General features: G+C 35.4%; 1 protein-coding gene across 4 annotated transcripts; it reads right to left on the reverse strand.

The window, feature by feature from the left end:
• Positions 1-9,391: 9,391 nt before the first annotated feature.
• On the reverse strand, positions 9,392-19,340 carry LOC122311716 (rust resistance kinase Lr10-like). 4 transcript variants are annotated; one of them, XM_043126355.1, is made up of 9 exons: positions 18,441-19,340; positions 18,173-18,193; positions 17,601-17,633; positions 17,362-17,406; positions 16,935-16,976; positions 15,502-16,714; positions 14,204-14,257; positions 13,878-14,024; positions 12,152-12,617 (listed from the first exon to the last, which is right to left on the reverse strand). In XM_043126355.1, the coding sequence occupies exons 1-6, from the start codon at positions 19,240-19,242 to the stop codon at positions 15,567-15,569; spliced, it is 2,091 nt and encodes a 696-aa protein (XP_042982289.1). In that variant the 5' UTR covers positions 19,243-19,340; the 3' UTR covers positions 12,152-12,617; positions 13,878-14,024; positions 14,204-14,257; positions 15,502-15,566. The 4 variants fall into 4 exon arrangements, with proteins under 4 accessions (XP_042982290.1, XP_042982289.1, XP_042982291.1 ...); XM_043126357.1 differs by lacking the exons at positions 13,878-14,024; positions 14,204-14,257 and having other exon boundaries at positions 15,502-16,558; positions 16,694-16,714; XM_043126356.1 differs by lacking the exons at positions 12,152-12,617; positions 13,878-14,024; positions 14,204-14,257 and adding an exon at positions 9,392-10,245.
• Positions 19,341-19,734: the final 394 nt, after the last annotated feature.

Consider the following 19,734-nt stretch of genomic DNA (forward strand, 5'->3'; position numbering starts at 1 on the left):
GTATCTAGACTGAAAATTGGATTGAATAATTAAATTGTTAATTAAGATTGAATCGGTTATTGCGTCTAAATTCCGATATTCGTTTCCTATTTATGAACCATTTCTAATTAATCTTCAAACTTAACTGATCATAAGTTGGAGCCCCGTGAAGGCTTTTTTTTTTTTTAAAGGAATAATGCTCTTTATTAAAACTCAAGAAAGAGTAGTAAATTGCATACAAGCTGGACTAAAAACCAGTTCAGAAGCATCCTCTTCCAACTCTAGAGATGCTTTTGCAAGATTGTGAGCAAACACATTACCATTTCTTTTAACAAACAGAACACTCCAACTTGACAACGATGATAGTCTCAGTTTAGTGTCACAAAGGATCATGCCCACCCTATCCCATATGTCCAATTGCTGCTCCAAGCCTTTGACAACTTGGCTTTAATCACCCTCCAAGAGTACCGATCTAAGTCCCATATCAGTAGCCAACTCTGCAGCATAAAAGGCTTCTTGAGCTTTAGCTAGTAAAGGATCAATTAAGCTTGCTTTTGAAATCTTTTTTGTGACAATCACCCTACCCTCATGATCACGAGCTACTAGACCAAAACATGCTCTGCCTTTAACCCCACTCAAGGCTACATCCCAATTAATCTTTATAGTGCCTGGTGGAGGAGGGATCAAATTAACTCTCTCATCTGATATCACACGAGTGGAAGCCTTAGGAGTCTGTTGAGCAGCTCTAAACTCTTCAAGGAACTTCTCAGCTTGCTTAGCTAAAACTGAGGGTTTTAAAACCATATCCCTCCAATAATCATTTTCTTTCTAAGGTTTCTCTTTCTTGAGCCTACTTTGTTTCGTCCCTGTTAATAATTTTCTTCAAGTCCTCGAAAAGCTTCAATACTTCACTTATGAAGCGTCAGCCACTTGCAACCTATCTTTTATAGATGGCTCCGTGAGCAGTCAGGGCTCTTAAAGGCCTCCTTCGCGGGTGGGGGATCCACTCTTTTGCATTTCTCCATGGTCTATATCTACACCTATCACAACTTTTATCATTCCGGATTGAGAATGGTAGTGGAAACTACCACGGTGAGATTTCGATAAATCTTAGTAAGTAAATAACCAACATACAAACAAATAATATTAGCATATAAAGGCAAACCATGAGATGAATGCATGGACATATACTTGGTCCAAAACTTAACTTATGCAATTTTGACTTTTAGAAACATATTATAAAGATCTTTTGACATTTCTATAATCGTTTTCACATCTTTTTGGTAGGAAATTCTTGATATTCTTGGAAGTTTGAACTACTCTATATCTCACGTGTATAGATAAGGTAATGCTCCAATGGATTTTTTGGCACGGATGCGTGCAAAAGGTAATAGTATGATATGGGATGATTTTTCACTCATTCCACATTTATTAAAAGGAATGTTAAAGACGGACAAGATGGGTCTTCTGTATGTTCGATTTGGATAAAGTTGTTTCATGCTTTTTTTTTTAATGCGCCTTATTTGTACCATGGTATTCATCTGCCACAAGTGAGGTTTTCTTAATAAAGTGTCAGAGGTGACGCCATTCTTTTGGCAAAAAATGAAAACAAAACAAAACAAACATATGATTAGATATCTCAAGATTCCCCTATGCATCGTGGGTTCTCTGTTAGTTACCGCATCACCTAATTGGCTAATTTGGCCAAGTTGACTATGTCAAAGTACTTTTTTATGTGACAATTTGCCATTTTCGCCTTCATCGCATATAACATATATGGCACATACTAGCTTTAGCTGCTATCCTGCTTCGGAACCCTTTAAAATGATCCATTCGAGATCCGTCAATTGTACTTCGTCAACCCAGGGGATACCACCCAATTTATGCACCCCAGAGTAGGCCGAGGAGTCCACCAAGACATTCCCCCATCCTAGCATCTAGGGTGGTGATACGACAAAACAATTTTTTTCCTTTGAAAATAGTACACAACCCGTAATGCATGTGACATGAACATGTAGCTCTTTTTCTTTTCATAGACCATACGAACATGTAGATGCAAAGGACTAAGTAATCATATGACAATATTGTGCGACACATTTGAAATTTCATATTACAGCTTGAAAATTTGAGAACATTCGTTTTACTTGATACAAAAATATAGGCAATATCATTCGATATATACCAAGGCACAAAACAATTTCAAAAACCCAATAACCATGCATGGCCGAGTTATTAAAAGCACGTAATCATGACAATTTTAATGTAAAATCGATTAAAAAGCATGATACACAAGGAAAATTTTGTCAATCTCTACGTCTAAGCATGGCCGAGTGATCATCAAGAGCACACAATCATGGCAATCATCATGTTGAAACTAATAACAAGGTATAGTATAGCAAGAACAAGGTATAGTATATCAAGAGGTTCCATCAACCAATACTAGTTCACATGTTAACAACAACAATGCAAAGTTTACACGCATATACGAACATTATCCGAGGGTAGGTTGAGAATCCACTCACAAAAATTCAAAGTAAGATAACATAAATAACATCACAAACACCATACCAATCCTATTTTCCTCTAGCCACGAATAAGGAAAAGAGTTAGGAGCCACCTCTTCAAGAAGGACAAATATGGTAAAAACCCTAAACTCTCATTACCCACACTTACACACTAACATGAGAGTAATGGGGGCAACTAGGGCTCAGTTTTGAGGAAAACCCCATCATCACATGAATGTTTGGCCTTACATTTAGAGGTTTCTTGGGGGAAACTAGGGTTTCCAAAGAAGGAAACTGAAACTAGGGTTGTAAGCTTTGAAGGAAGACAAGGCCCTCGACCACTACTAGATAGAACAAGTCATGATCTCTTGCTTGCTTTCAAGGAATCTTGGCCGTAGTGCACAGCACGAACACTACACCTATGCCATGCACACAATCACATGCCCAAGACCTAGCTATGGACGAGGGAAACATGACCACCATTAGACCAAGGGCCTCTAGGCTGAATGCTTGGATTGCCTCCATGGACAAGAAAGAGAAAGCCTTAGCACATCCACACACACGTTGGATTAGGGTTTATATTTTAATTATATCTAATTGATTAAACAAACGTTTTTACAACTTGCTTGAGAGAAAGTGAGAAACATGTTTGGGAAGTGAGAAAATGAAGAAAAACTAGCTTGGTCATATGAGAGGAGAAGAAGAAGAAATGCAAGGTATGAAAACCAAAATTGGCATCAAAAGACCTCTTAGCTGTCGGCCCCCATTCCCTTTTACATGCACCTTTGTTTTTTCTCACACAATTCCCTTATTGGGAACATAAGAACTCTATGCATGGGCGCCTTGGGGCATGCCCTTCATCATTTGCCTGAAACCTTTCATTTTCTCCATATTATCATTGTTGTCTTTGGAAAATCAAAGGACTCTACAAGCTTACATTACAAGTGGTGTGTTCATGCTCAAAAATCGAAACCCTAGAATCTCTTTGTTGTCCCTCCTATGCGTCTAGGATCAATGAAACTTCGAAAAATACAAGTCTTTCTACAAAAACCTTAAACAAATATCTAGGGTTGGGCATGTGCATGCTTGCTAGGTGGCAAGTGGTGTATGTGGGGTAGCCGCTCATCTCTCTTCCTCAATTCTCACAAAGATTTCTTCTAGAATCTTGGGGTTGCATGTGTGTGGCTTCCCTATGCAATCTTTCTCTTCCCTTATCATTACATTTTTCTAGAATATTCCCATCCTAGGTGCATGCATGACACTTGGCAAATGAGTGGTTTTCTTCTCTTGGGTAGGCATGAAGCCCTTTGGCTGAAACCCTAAGGGCTCTTGGGGATGTGGGCGTGAGACCATTGGCATCCCCATGCGTCTCTTACCTTTTTCCCATGCTTCTATTCCCCTTTCCCAAGTGTCTCTCCTAGAAACTCTCAGTGCGTGAAAAGTGGCATAAAGGTGGTTGTTTGTGGTGGCTGAGACTCCTAGGAACTAGGACCTCTTGTGTTCTAGGTGCCCCTCATGATTATATGCTTCTAGAAATTCCCATGCCCCTCCTTCATGTGTGACAAATGTCAAAAAGGGTGGTGGCTTTTCATGATTGGTGTGCACTTCTCTTAGCCGAAATCCTAAAAGGCCTTAGGATTTCGTGCCTCTGATTTATTGTAGTCCCAAGTAACTCTTCCTTTCTCAAATCATTGCACAATGTTTTTGAAAAATTGTCAAGATCTTATGGGAGACATGTGGGGGTCTTTTAGGTTACAGAAACCCTATCTCTCACTCCCTTTACTTCATTTCACTTCTAAGTTTATTGTGTCTAGTGGGTGGGATGTGCATGTGTGATGCATGGCAAGTGGTTGGTGAGAAGGGCGTGTGCCCTATTTGTACTAACCCTTCCACACTCCTCTCTTCTTTTGGCTTCTTTTAGAAGCCCTCCTACATGGTTACCAATTGGCAACGAGGTGCTTATCAAGAAAGCATTTTTCCTAAGTTTCAAATGATGGGATTCCAGGGGAAAAAGCAAAACAACCTCTTCTTCTTCCCAAGTTGGAGCCACATGCCCTAACCCTAGTTAGGTTTTGCCTATTTCTCAATTGCCCTTCCCTGGACCAAATACCATATAGCCCTTTGGGCCCCAAGTGGGCTTGGACACCAAGGCAAATAAGCCCAAGTGGTGTCTTCAGGACTCCAACTAGTTAAACATTGGGCTAGAGATTCTAATTAAACTAAAATTAAAATTAAAATTAAAAATATCGGGTCATCACTATAGAGGACTGGAACTTGGTAGAGATGAGCCATGTATAAATATTGACATCAACCCAATTCAACACCACATATCATTAGCAGTAGGATCCACCTGGGAAGTGGGAAGAACGAGTTCTATATTGTTTGCTTTATGACTATTTCTTCAGGAAATCTGCTTTTCTTGATTAGACATATTGTGTCTCTTCTTTCCATGTCTACAAAAAATCTACCCCATTAGATGAAAACAACAGACATAAAACTATTTGTATACTTTGGTTTATGCTAAAGTCCATAAAACTTGCCTTCTTCATGCCAAAAACACACACATGCACATCTACATTGAAATATTCTGTACAGAAAAATTCTTTGATTTTGAACACAGTTGTTGAGGGATTATTTTCTTTTTATTTTGGGCTTGAGAGAGGTTGGGGGGGGGGGGGGGGGGGAGGGGGGACTGAGAATCGGACCTTTGGAGGGGAGAGAGAGTGGGGGGAGAAAAGAGATCGGGGGAAGATGATGATTTTGTGAGGAAAAGCTTATGTGCAATTCTATTACCCATTTTGCTATAACTCCTACTTGTCCTGTGTTTATTGGTAGGTGTAAAAGAGATTCTGATCACCTCATCCAGTTCCTAGCGCCTTCCGTAATGTATATGTCCCAAGTTTTGAAAAATGAAAATTGAAAACCTGATCACTTCCTAAGTTAATAATTACTTTGCAGAAAAATAAAAAATAATGATAACCTTATTACCTCCCAAACTATTTCTAGATCCGTCTTGCTTACTTTTAATACCACAAAAGCCCGAACTCCAAATCCTAGGAAATTGGAAAACAGGTCATTTGAAAAACACTATTTTTCATTGATTTAAACATTTTTTCCTTTCATTTTTCTAGTAATACTACTGTGAAGCATGAAGCATGAAGCATGATTTTGAAGAAGCAATAGTCATAGTAAAGTAAGTTGTAGTAAATGTAATAGGAAAATATCGCGGCTGGGGGACCAACAAAACAATGCAAAACATCAGTACGTACGTACATTTCAAGGAATTGGAACCAACCTATAGTACATGCAGTTTTTTCATCTTTTGAAGCTCAACAAATTTTAAATGTTCCTCTTTTCCTACAGAATTGTGAAGATCAAAGCACTCGGAGAGATACTAAACATAGTTTCTATTTACTGAGGTCTGGCTACCATTTATTACTAAGTTTATCATTTACAGGTGGTTGTGATGTTGAAACAGCAGATTCCCTAAGACAGTAGACTTTCTGGAAAAAATTTTGAAAGTTACAACTACCTAATAAGGTTAAGAATTTTGCACAAAGGGCATGTCAAGATAACTTGCCTACAAAGGTGAATTTATTGAATAGGTATTATTTCTTCTAATATGTGTGCCCATTGTAAGTTGGATGTGGAAACTAGTAGTCATTCTCTATTTCAATGTTCATCTACTCGTTTGGTTTGGCTTACCTAATTTCCTAACGTAATGGACATGTTGGATACTATTTGTAATTTTCAAAATTTGGTATGGGAATTGATGTTGGCTGATTTTAGTGTTCCACTTTTACTCACTATTGTTTGGGGTATGTGGAAATATAGAAACCCTTATTTATTTCAACAAGAAGATTGTAGGGGTATGGACATGATAGAAAACTCACTTGCCTACGTTGAGATCAGCTATGTAACTGTAAAGTCTCATCATTTGCCACCAAGTAAGGACCATGTACTTTTATGGATTCTACCACCACAAGGTAAGGTTAAACTTAACTTTGATGGTCCGTTATTTCAATCTTCTGGTCATGTTGGAATTGGGGTGACTATCCACAATGATAAAGGAGAGGTTTTATTTGCAATGTGTTGTAAGGATGTTGAAGTGTTTGATGTTGATGAGATAGAAGCTATGGCTCCATTTTGGGGTTTGTAGATGGTTTTGAATGTGGGTTTTTCTAATTTAATATTGGAAGGGGATTCCTTGGTGGTTATTGATTCGATTAGAGCAAGAGGCAATATAAGTCAGAATTCTTTGCTGAGGCAAATTCAGCTTTTCCTTCCTTAGGTTCGTGTCTTATGAAGTGACCAATGTTGGACAACAAGATAATGAGGCAGCTCATATGTTGGCTCAACACTCACGACTTATTGACAATATTGTACAATTGCATCAATGTCTACATTTTCTCATTTCTCGAATCTTGTTAGATGCTAAAATGTAATGTTTTATCAATATAAATGAATACCTTTTATTGTGGATGAAGCATTTGATATTATAAAAAAAAAAAATGTGACCGAAAAACAATGTACCACAATAGTTCTTCAAGAAATTTAACAAAAGCAAATTCTCATGCAGATGCATCGATCTGCAGCTACCCTTTTCTAAGGCCCTATTTATATATATATATATATATATATATATATATGGAAAGTGCTTAAGCCATCAACACATTCTTCAGATAAATTCTACCGATTCGACCTTTTTTTATTTATTTAATAGTTAAGGAAGTGTTTTTCAATAAGTTTGTGATTATTTATTTTAATTTTAATTATAATTGAAATATTTATTCATTATAATTAAAATACATATTAATTTTTTAACGTTCATATTATTTTTATATAGTTCTCAAAATACGCAATCATATCTATAAATTTATGATACATGCGACATCAATGCATTCTCATCTCTCGCTACTTAAAAAAGAAGGCCTCATACATTTCATTTTAAATTATTGTTCAAAAAGCTTCTTCCACAGAGTTCAAAGAATCCAAATTCCCAAAAAAAAAAAAAAAAAGAGGCTTCAGCAAATGTGTTTTTTTATTTTATATACTTTGCACGTTTATGAAGATCTAAGGAGGAAGAATTTTTAAAACCAAAAAATTATTTGACCAACAATTTGGGGTGGCCAAATTTGGCCAATGAAAAAGGGGATGGCTAAAGCTGTGTTTGGTTAACCAACCGAATTCAATTCATCTTATCTAATCATTACAACTTTTCTAACTTCCAACACTAAATATAATAAATAATTCAATTTTTTCAAATTCTAATAAAATTTTTTCAAATTCTAAAATAATAATAATATTAAAAAATAATATTTTAAACTTTCATCTCAACTCAATCCACTATCCAAATCGGCCCAGTTTACTATACAAGTACCAAGTCTGATGTAAATGTGTTTTGTGAAAGTTAGTTAAATTTTGACCAAATATGACTATGCTTAACTCACTACATATGCTCTTACATATGACCGAGGAAAAACAAAAACATAACATGTGGCAAACTTGATATTTTTTGTTTCGATTTTAGTGAGAATTGATAATTAGTCCTTAATAATTTTGTATTCCATAAATTCACTATTATTGCTTTTATATGCAGAAATAGATTGGCCAAACCATAATGATTTGTAGGTAATTTACATTTGAGTTTAGAGAATTATGTTATAGTTAAAAGTGTAAAAAAAAATCTATTATTTTTTAAAGAGATTTACTTTTTTATAAAAGGCTTATACATTTATACAAAATGCCTATTTAAAAGTTGTACTTACCATTACTCATTAGAAGCACGTAAAGAGAAGAAAAGGTGGGAACAATGAGCATGAGTTTTAGAAATTTATAAAACCCGGATACGTGTAACACATGAGGGTAGGTCGATTTCAACCATTAGTTATTGATGATCAGTTGCCTTGTGGTTGTAACACGTGGAGTGGAACCCATTAAATTGGGAAGAACCCTAATTAATTATGCAGTCGCTTGTTGCTCTAACACGTTGAAACCAAGATTGCATTTATAGATAAGATTGATCGAAAATAAGAGTAATATTTAATAATAATGAGTTTCAATTAAAAGCAATATTATTATGGCTGTATTACCAATGTACTCCAAAACATGACAAATCTTAGTAGTTTGATATCTCTATTCGTTAGAAAACATTACCCCATTTTACTAATTTGAAAAGTAATTAATGTTGATATGATTTTATATTTTTTATTTACTAAATCAGGAAAAAAAAACTATGATGGTTTCGTATTTTGAACTTAAATATCTGCTTTCAATTCAGTCATCCCCAACCAAAAAAAAAAAAAAACGTTTCTTCTACTAACACTAGTTACACTACATACTTACAATATATACGATCATTAACACCCTAAAAATCTATTTATTCTTACAGTCATATTGATCCGTACGTAACAATGATCCAATACTTAAGAATCTATGGCATTTTTAATTTATAAGTTGGTTGAAACACACACTAAAAATCTCATCAATTTTGGTTGAAACATACAGAAAAGGCTCGTGTTGAACTCTAATGAGAGTATGGGAGAAGCATGACAAGAAGAGCACATAATTAAATTATGGAATGTGACTACCTGTATCTTCCTTATTTAGAGCACTAGTATTAATTGTTTAGGCAAAGTTTGGCTAAAATGTCACCTTTTGGCTTTTGGCTAATCACTTAATATTTAAATTCTACATTGATTAACTATCTTACTCTCTATAATAATAAAATACTATTCTTTTAAAAAAATATTATCTACTTTTTTATGCATTTTTTATTTATTTTTAAAATACTTTTTTATTTTCATTTTCATAATATCCAACAATCTATACATCATCATATATAAAAATCATCTATCAACCTAAATTAACTTCATTTTCTATGGGAGGTATATGCTTCCAAAAAAAAAAAAAAATTAAGACTCAATATAAACTCCGAAGAGTACTTGTGATCAAGCCAATACATAAAACTTAGTGTAAGAAATTAATAAAAGGCAAACATGCTCTCTGAATCACTATCAATAATCCATTGCTCTCTGGAAAGATCCAGCGAAGTGACATAATCACTAGTAGCACCACTTCAATCTCCCAGTTTGGCTAAGGGGTATGAAATTTGCTGCTTGATTAATCTCTCTGAATATATTTGCCAAAAGCATAATCATAGACACAGATATCAGCACTATTTACTATCAAAACTCTATATCAACCCAATGAACGTCTCCATTTCCAATTGTATAGAGAAGTTCTGCAAAGAGTAGATAACATTAGTGACAACATCTGCATAATTTAAAGTTGAGTAGAAGTAAAGGAGAGCTGAAGGAGCATCATTCATCATATCACGTTAAAAAAAATATAAAATGGTTGCCTTTTCACAGTATCTGTGCAGCTATACTCTCCTCTATGTCCACTGGTTGACATTGCAGAGGTGTTTTTATGGCTTACGGCTGTACGTACCATTTTATGGTATTCCAGCCATTAAAGGTTATCTTATGGTTTTCCATTTTTGAAGTAGGATTTTCTTATGTTTGGCTAGGGTAATTGCTGAATTAGTCACTAATATATCAACTGAAATGGATTGGTGCTGTGATTGCAGGATGGTTCAGATGAAATTCTAAGTTTGGAAGATGTTGATTCTCGCGGTTTTGTGGACATCAGTACAACAACAGCAATTCTCTTTGAAATTCCAAGCTTGGAAGGTGTTGGTTCTAGTGATTTGCACATCAATACAACAGCAATAATGCCACCAATGGTAACTCAAGTTCACCTAGAAACAAAAGAAGACAAATATAGGACCGTTCAGAAATTTCTCTACAATCAAACAATAACAGAGTAATAAACAGATCAAGAAATTTGAAGTGCAAACCTAACCAAGTATTTTCATTTCTTTTCATTCTTTGCTTTTATTCCTCACAGTTTTTCTGGGCAAGTTTATTCCTAATCATAGAAATATACTGTGACCTTTTTGTAATTTTTTTTCTCAACAGGGGATTAAGCCACGACCTCACCCTTTGCTCGTTGGTCAAAGGACCATTGGCATTAGAATTATAGGGCCTATCCCGAAGTTTCTCCATTTTTCCCCCAAAGATTATATCTGTGTAAAAGACATCATTACTCACCGCAAAACTTTTTTATGTAAGTTCAAAAAGGTATTGTACACATTCGAAACTTAAAAGGCTTCCTTGATTGGATGATCCATAAGATTATTGCTATTAGGTGCCAAGAGAGAAAACTTAAAACCAGCAAGCATGAACCCAAATAGGAAGAGCACATTGGCCATTCACACCAAATGCTTCGAGAGGAAGAAATAAGGGAATCGAAGAGAAGCTACAGAAAGATGCTAAAGAGAGTATCAGAGATTGCTTAAGAAACTAGATTAACGAAAGATGAAGGTGGAAATGCTCTTATATAAATAAAGCGAGAGGCTTCGGAGGCCCTAAAGCTGGAGGGGGGAAGGGTCGTTCTGGATTCTTCTACAGCTCTCTTGAGGGAAAGGAAATCGAGGGCTTCACTGCAATCACTGGAAAGAAACCGAGACAAAGGAATCAAAAGGGAAACCGAAGGAAACAGAGGGAAATGTTAGGAAAATCAAACCAAATGAAACAGAGGAACCAAAGTTTGTGCGTGGAGAAGACAACGGGAACTGAAGGAAACAAAGAGAAAAGGAAAGGAGGGGCATGTGTGGGAAAGTGAAGGAAACCGAGGGAAAGTAGAGGAAATTGGTGGGAAAGAGAAGGAAACCAGGAAGAGAGAGGAGACTCGTTGGACGGAGGAAATAACATAATGCTACTATACCGCCGGGCGGTACCGCTCAATATATCCAGTAAATTTTTTTATAACTTATTGATTTTAAATGTGTAGGTATATTTTTTTCACTTTTTAAAAATATTTAAATATATTAAAAATTTAAAAAAAAAAATTAAAAATTTTATTTGGATTATGTTATTTGGATTGAGTTACCATGCCACCCAGCGCTTACCGCTGGGTGTGCTTGTAGTAAAGGAGTGGATGACCTTGCTACAATATCTAGCCAAATATGACTCAAGTCTCAAGATTGAGTTACTGTAGGTCAAAGTTATCCTTATGTTGATTCGCTTAATCCAATGCAGGGAAATTTAAAGTCCGATTAGCTAAATTTTAGCTAACGCTAGGGCTCTTATAACATTATTAATAGATTATGTATATATAAATGATACTTTTAGTAAATATAAGATAAATTTAAATTTAACTATTCTATTTATATAAATCTCTATATTGGAATAGCTATTTTTTTATTATATAACAATAAAATAATATAAAATAAATTTAACTTTAAGTATTCACATCAAATCTTCACATTCGATTATCTATTTATTTATTATATAGTAATGATTAATTAATAATTTAAAAAATATTTAATTTTTTAATTATTAATTTATTTTACTATTCTACTTATTTATATGTTAATTAGTAATCATATTCTAATTAAAGTATGAGTTTAAAAATTATATTATTTCAATTGTCATTTAATGCTAATAACCACAAATATCTAATTAAATCCATCTGTTCCATATAAATGTCTTAATTACAAATGGACAGCTTTATCATGCTCTAATTTCATACACCTCCCCTTATTTCTTTCCCTTTTACGACCATTGCAGATAAAACAAGACAAAGGATATACATGGAGGACATTGACAGAAATGCAACTCCGCTAAAATATTTGTGTATTTTTTACAACTTCAAGTGGCTGTTAGGTAAACATGTTTTGAATTACAAGTTACAACCCTCCTACGCAAACTTTCTTTGACATCTCTCCTTGCCTCTTATGATATACAAATTGAGTTTGTCCCTCATCAAATAAATCAAAATTGGGAAGAAGAAAAAAAAATGCAAAAAACAGAGGGATATAGGGTTTCTACAAAGTGCTGGGATCGTTCCCTCTGAAGTAATCACCCAGGACCAGCAAGTTTAAGACATAATATTGTTGAAAGAATAACGACCCACGATTCAACAAATCCAACAACAGCCTAAACTTTCTGTATAACTTTGTCTATTGCCATTCCCTGAGATCCTTTGATCTGAATACTGCCTCTCCAACAACAAAATGCCAGATGAAGAACACAGGTAGATCCTTCTACACCGCACATGACACTAAAACTGCAGAGAGAAACAAGAAAGATAAGCATCCATAAAAGGAAGCACCATCTTAAATACATCCTACATGAACAAATGGACAGCTTTATCATTTTAATCAGATGGCCAATGGACAAAATATTTTGGACAAATCATCCACATTAGAGTAGACATAATAATGGACAGCTTCATCCACAATATTGTCCTTGCAGCAGCCTTATTATATTCCAACAACCCAATTTTCAAACTACATTACTATGTCAATAAATTATAATAAGATAGGTTGCCAAACTATGCAACCATAAAAGCAGATGACAGGGGAAGCCACAAGAACTCCAACCATAAAAGCAGATGATAGAACTCTCATCCACCATCAAAGGCAAGAAGTTACTGTAATTTCAGGGAAAAAAAAGACACAGGCTCCTTAACATCCAAAGCAGGGATTACATATTTACTTATATATATGGAAAAAGAACAAAGCAGTGATTTCATATCTACTTAAAATCCAAAGATGCTTTAGTGAGCACACAAATTACAGCTGCAACTTGTAGTGTTATTGCCACCTTGTACCATTTGTGCAGATGCGTAGCTATATTATGTTCTAATTATCCAAATCAATTTTAATATGGGACTTTCACAATGAAAAATATGGTGTGTTTCTTTCAGATGCTAAGCAAAAGATTCAACAATTTGCTTCTCAGGCCATTGCATCTTGGGTATCATCCACCATACAATCAGTAATATTCAGTGTTGTATGACTCTGAGTTATTCATTGGAGAAGTAAAACAGGAATGCACTTGTGAAAGACTTTGAGAAGTGGAAGAAACGTGTACATGCTCATTGAGTCATTATATTGCCCCATTCCGGAACCTTACTGTACGGCAAACAACAGCTTAGAAGTTTTGCTCGACTTCTTTTTGTTTAATATTCCTATCTAAATTCATTAATGGTTTGTATGAAAAGTATGTGAATTGCAATATCAGAAACATCAGATGATATCTTGCCTCACTTCGATCCTACTCTCATCCCCAAATCTAACCCCATATCCTATAAAAAAGATTTTTTCTAAAAAGCTCAAAATCTAACCCCAACCGAGAACCCTATCGTAATTTGAGGTACGCAGCCCTCTCGTAATTTGAGGTATTTTTCACTATTTTCCAAACTTTTTATTTGTGTTTATCAGTGAGGAGGATCAAAGATGGTTCGTGGAGGCAGAGTGAAAATCTCTTAGAAGTCAGATACGAAAAGAAATGTTGATGGAAAAACTAAGATAAAGGAACATACCTCAGTTTTCTGAACGATTTGGTGGAGATCGATTTACAGAGTTGCTGCTGAGTGCCGTCTGAGAGAGAGAGAGAGAGAGAGAGAGAGAGAGAGGCTAGGTTTTGTTTTCCTTAGTGGGAGGAAGATGAAATACCATCAAAGACAGGGGAGTTTTGCTACATACAAGCACAATTGTGCACTAATCTGTGTACCAATACTGATTTATTCATACTTAACATTTAAATTAACACAGTTTTCAATAAAATCTACTTTTTGACCAATCACATCACATTGGTGCACAGATTAGTGCACAATTGTGCTTGCAACTATACTTTTCCAAGACAGGGAGAGGAAGGGACCATGCGGGTGGTGCAGTGGCTTCCCTGGTGCAGACCAAGCACCTTCACGAGGCGGAATGACGAAATGAAGAAGTGAAAATGGAAAAAAGAATTCGAGAGAAAGAAACGGATGACAGTTGCGTTGAGAAAATATCAAGAGAGAGGGAGAGTTACATACAAATAATAAAATAAGGATTTGCTCATTATACAGTAGCAACTAAATTTGATTTTATCTTTACAAATATCGTAGCTAAAAGCTAGAAAATTTGATATCGGCTAATCCGTCGCAAGTGGCTTTTGTCTCTAATGGGTAAAAAGGAGCTTTAGTTTTGGATATGGATAATCCGATAAGAATGCTCTTATATTGTTATAGTCTTCAAGATTTGGATCTACACATAACATCTTGGTTTTCCTAGTTATGTAAGCCCTCAAAGGTTCTTTAAGCATCAATCATCATACGTTCTACAAATATATGCATATGTGCTTGTGTGTAATACTCATAGCAATATATATGGATTCAAATAGTGCTGTATTTCACACATGGGATGGGGGTTAGTTAAAAGGTGCTTTATCTTGGCTGAATCCCCCTCTCTATGCGTAATGCACTTTACCTTTAAGTTGAAGGCATTCAGTGAAGATAAAGTTTGAAACATGACTACTAGTTTGAATAAGTTAATAAAAAGAACATTGAGTATTTACTGAATAATCAGAAAATAGTTGATCAATTGCTTATTGTCTATCATCTTTAAACATTCTGTGAAATCATCACTTGTCCCAAAAGTTTAAGCTAATAGGAAGAGGTAGATTTTATTATTTATTTAATATTTTAACACTCCCCCTTACATGTGAGCCAGACTCCCCCTCAATAAATGGCACAATACGTGGAATATTTAATTAAATGGGATAGAGTGTAGAGTCAAGATTCGAATTCAGGACCTCTGCTCTAATACCATCTAGAATGAGAGAGTAATTTGTAGAAATGATTCTCTTTAAAAATTGTAACATAGGTACAAGGCAGTATATAAAGATTACAGCAGAAGAAAAAAAGGAAAGAATAAAATAGGAAAGAATAAATTACGTTCTAACTTCTAAGGAAATTAACTCTCCTAGAATATTCACACATTTATAGTCAATATCTCCTAGAATATTGTAGAGTTGACTAGACAGATTTTGGAAACTTTCCAACACATTCATTCATCAATAATAAACAATATTATCTCCAAATGACGTGGATAGGTCCAATCCAATATGCAAAATTCAAGAAGTTAGCAAAGGAAAACTAATGCAGATTGAATAGTAGCACATACCTTCTCATTTCTCAACCCAAGATTCAATCCATTTGTCAAGTATGAGCGAGTCAATTAATCTGCATCTATGCTTGATCAAAGGCACTTGGTTCACTTGATCGGATTGATGACCATGTTTGGGTTGAACTATCCTCCATATCTACTTGTTTATATAATGATAATGATGATGCTGATGATGATGATAAGAAAGGCTTGGAAGGCATTTGTAAGCAGTCAACTTCTCCTTCAAGCATTTCTACCACTTTATTCATAGAAGGACGATTATTAGGATTCATCTGTATACACCATAATGCAACTATGATCATTGTTTTGCCTATTTTTTTGTCCTCTTCCGTGGTACCTTCCAGTTCTACATCCTTTCCATTGCAGAACTGATCATAAGCCCAAGTAGGGAAGTAAGTTTGACTTGAATGCTCAGCAAAAGTATTCAAGTTCTTTCTTCTACTAGCCATTTCCATCAATAACATTCCAAAACTATAAACATCAGCTTTGTATGAAATGCCTCCAATGTTTTTGTAGTACAACTCGGGAGCCATGTATCCTAATGTCCCTCTTGCAGAAGTCAAAGAAACAATGTTGTCATCTGCTGGATACAATTTTGCAAGGCCAAAATCAGAAACTTTGGGAGTGAAATCCTCATCTAAAAGAATGTTGTGAGGCTTGATATCAAAATGCAAGATCTGCATATCACAACCTCGATGTAAATATTCAATCCCGCGAGCCACTCCTAGAGCAACATCACGTATTTTCTCATAGCTCAGGAGGATACTTCCTTCTTGTGAAAAAATATATTTATTGAGAGACCCATTAGACATGAACTCATATACAAGAGCCCGCTTTGATCTTTCAACACAAAAACCAATGAGTTTCACTACATTAACATGGTGAATCCTTCCAATTGTTGCAACCTCGTTGATAAAATCCTGTCCATTAGCATTGGATTTACTTAACATCTTTACAGCTACAAGTTGGCCACTTCGAAGTGTTCCTTTAAATACAGTACCAAAGCCTCCTTCACCTAATTCTTCCTTGAAACTTTTGGTCATCTTACAAATTTCTGAATAAGAGTACCGTATTGGCATAAGGTTATTTTGACTTTGTAGAAATTCTTCAACCGTGTCATACATTGATAAATGTCTCCTATGCCATTTATAAATCAAGAATGCAATCACGAATGGAGTCCAGAACATACTTTTTGCTGCAAGGTACAGTCCTGTGGAGGAACACCAAAACAAGATTATAAGAGAAACAAAAAGGGTACCTCACTAGTGCAAAAGAATGACACTTTTTTATTATATAGTTACAGTTCAATTCATTTCCTTCCAAGGTCATACTAATAAAGCACAGAATTTTTATACTTTGAAGTAATTTTATCAATATTTTCATAGTGTCTGCTACTCTAAAAAAGATTAAAAGAGAGAATAGAATCTTACCAGTATCGATGCTCGTTATCAACAATAATCTGATCAAAGAAACTGTCATAAATATTAAAAAAAAAAAACAAATTAAACAGGAAAGCGATACAAATATTTTGAGAAGTTTAAAATCTAATAAAATTGCTAAAAAAGAACTCCTCCTTTGGATCCCGCTTGAGAAAAAAAACTGGCATATAAACGTAGACTTTATAAGTCTAGGCTAAGCTGGATTCTATGCCTTCTCAACGTACATGAGCTAACTTGTAATGAACAGGGGAGGAGATCAGTTGGGTTATTAAGGATTGCAAACAAACGTTCAATTAGGTTATGATTGAACTAATGTAAAACAAACCTTTAAGTTTGAGAGCATCCCAAGCACGCGGATTTTTCTACTTGTCATTTTGCATTTCTATAACTCACCAACTATTTGAGATAGAAACCTCACCTCTATATCCAGAATTTGGTAGTATCTGATCATCGACTCTTTGTCCTGTTTTGGTAAAGAAAAGAATATCATAGTTTAAAATTAGATACTTAACAATGCATGGTATGTAGTTTTCATGCAAGTATTGTTAGCATTTTTGCATAAACATTTAAACTATCTCATGTTAATTGTCTGCCCTATGAATGATTTGATAAAGTAAAATAAATAATGAATAAAACCAAGGGGAGATAGATTCTTACTGATCAAGTTGGGTGTTAGTCTGTTGATAATAGCTACAATACGAAAACAAAAAAGTTAGTAATCAATCTAAAAGGTGAATCAAAATAATTGAGTGTATATTAGCATAAAAAAATTGCATAAACAACTTTGTGCTGGGGTTATCCTCAACCAGAAACAATTCTGCAAGCCTCTAGACGTAACACATATGCTTGGGGTTGAATAATTTGTCCATTCAAAAGGTTTCAGTTAGGATATATATGATAGGTCTACAAAACACAAGGTTGGGTCATAATAGAATTAAGGTGCAGACTTTCATAGAATACCAATAGCCTTTGTTACCACGGGGAAAAAATGGGAGCAATCTCATAAGAAATTTCATGTTTTTTTTTTTTTCCTTTCATGCATTTTACACATTGTTTCTGAGACGCAAACAAAAAGCCTAAAAGTTAGAGATTGGACCAATGCTCAAGCAAAAAGTTGTTATTCATCTACTTGTATGTAATTAGTGGCCAAAGTTCATTCAATTTTATTTCATTGTCCCATTCTATCATATATGAATCAGACAACTTTTTGAGAGAGTCAAAGACCTTACTTGTTAGTGCGCCAAGGATTCCTGTATCCACCAAAACAAACAAACAATAAAAATAATGTCAGCATTGGAACCTTAGAATTAAAAATCAACAACTCATTGCCATATGCTAAACTGCTGTGAATATCTTACTACATTGTTGTGTGAGGCATAGACGAATTTATAGCGAGTGGAAAGCCCAAGAATTCAGAAATGAAAGAAATAAAACAATGGCGAACACGTTAGATGTTTGATTAGAAACTGCAAGTGTCACGTAATTTTAATTACTCACCATTTTGAGAGTGGCACTGAACAACGCCTGAGTCACTGAGGGAACAACGTTCACCATTGTTGCAGCCACAGTTTTGTGCGAATGACAACTCAAAACCATATTCCACCAATTCATTGTGGAAGTCCGTACAGGAAATTTTTCTTGGGACGGCCTGATATGAAAGTGGCGACGATGACAGAGTCATTATCTGCTCTACTTGGCACAAGTTCTCCACATACTCTGCTTTGATCGCGTCAAGAAATAGAACATATCTATACCTCTTGGAATGGGACAAAGAAGAGTTGGAAGAGTAGGATCCGTTATCAGAACAAGTAGAAACGTCCAAATAGTCAGTAGAATTCACTGGCTTTTCACACTTCAAGAAAACCACATTGGCTGACAAAAGCCTGACTTCATCGTAGCCTAAATAGTGTGGAACACTTGGGACATATGGAACCTTTAAACTGAAATTTGTCAGACTTAAAAAATAACGAGGGATGAAGGAGTAGTCATCTTCAAGATTAATGCCAGGGTCAACAACTCGGATTGTGAGGTTGTTGTAATCGATTGCCTTGACGTAGTATATTCCAGAAAATAAGTACAGCAACGTTTGGTTGTTCTCGCATGACAGGCTATACCTTGAGTCGCCACAATTTGGTGGATCGCCTTGTAATCGAAACGGATGGCTTATGTTGTGGATATTGCCGCAGGAAGAAGGAACACAGACCTGACTTGTATCCTTGGCAGTGCAAGTTTGATGGAGTAGGAGCACAAAAACAATCAGAGCTGCAAGTCCTGCAGGAAAGGGCATTCCTCCAGCCATTGAAAGAGAGAATCAAATAGACGAGAGTACTATGAGCGAATTGGATACAGATTACACAGCTGTAGACAAAGATGAGAGAATGTATATATATTAGGGAGAAGCACCTGCGTCATCTGATGAAAATTTATTTGACGTTTCCACGCACAGAGGTGGAGACACATTGTTAGGTGAGTTTTGACTCTGAACAATTCCGTAATATACTGAAACAAGTTCGAAAATTCAGCAACTAGTTTCGATCAGCTACGCATTTGACAAGTCGACCATTCACAGTTTCCCACATTCGGAAATTCAGCAACTTTGTTTGTTCTGCAATCACATCTTTTTTTTTTATTATTGTAACTTACACATTTGACAATTCAGCAACTTATATAGAGACAAGTCGTAGCCGTGTTTGGACTAAGAACTAGCTTGGTTGAATTCTACTCTGTCTGTCCTTTGAAATAGAAAACTTCGTTTACCCCGCAGAATTACGCCTACCTGTACTCCATCCGT

This window comes from Carya illinoinensis, chromosome 5 (genome assembly GCF_018687715.1).
Source record: "Carya illinoinensis cultivar Pawnee chromosome 5, C.illinoinensisPawnee_v1, whole genome shotgun sequence".
NCBI lineage: Eukaryota > Viridiplantae > Streptophyta > Magnoliopsida > Fagales > Juglandaceae > Carya > Carya illinoinensis.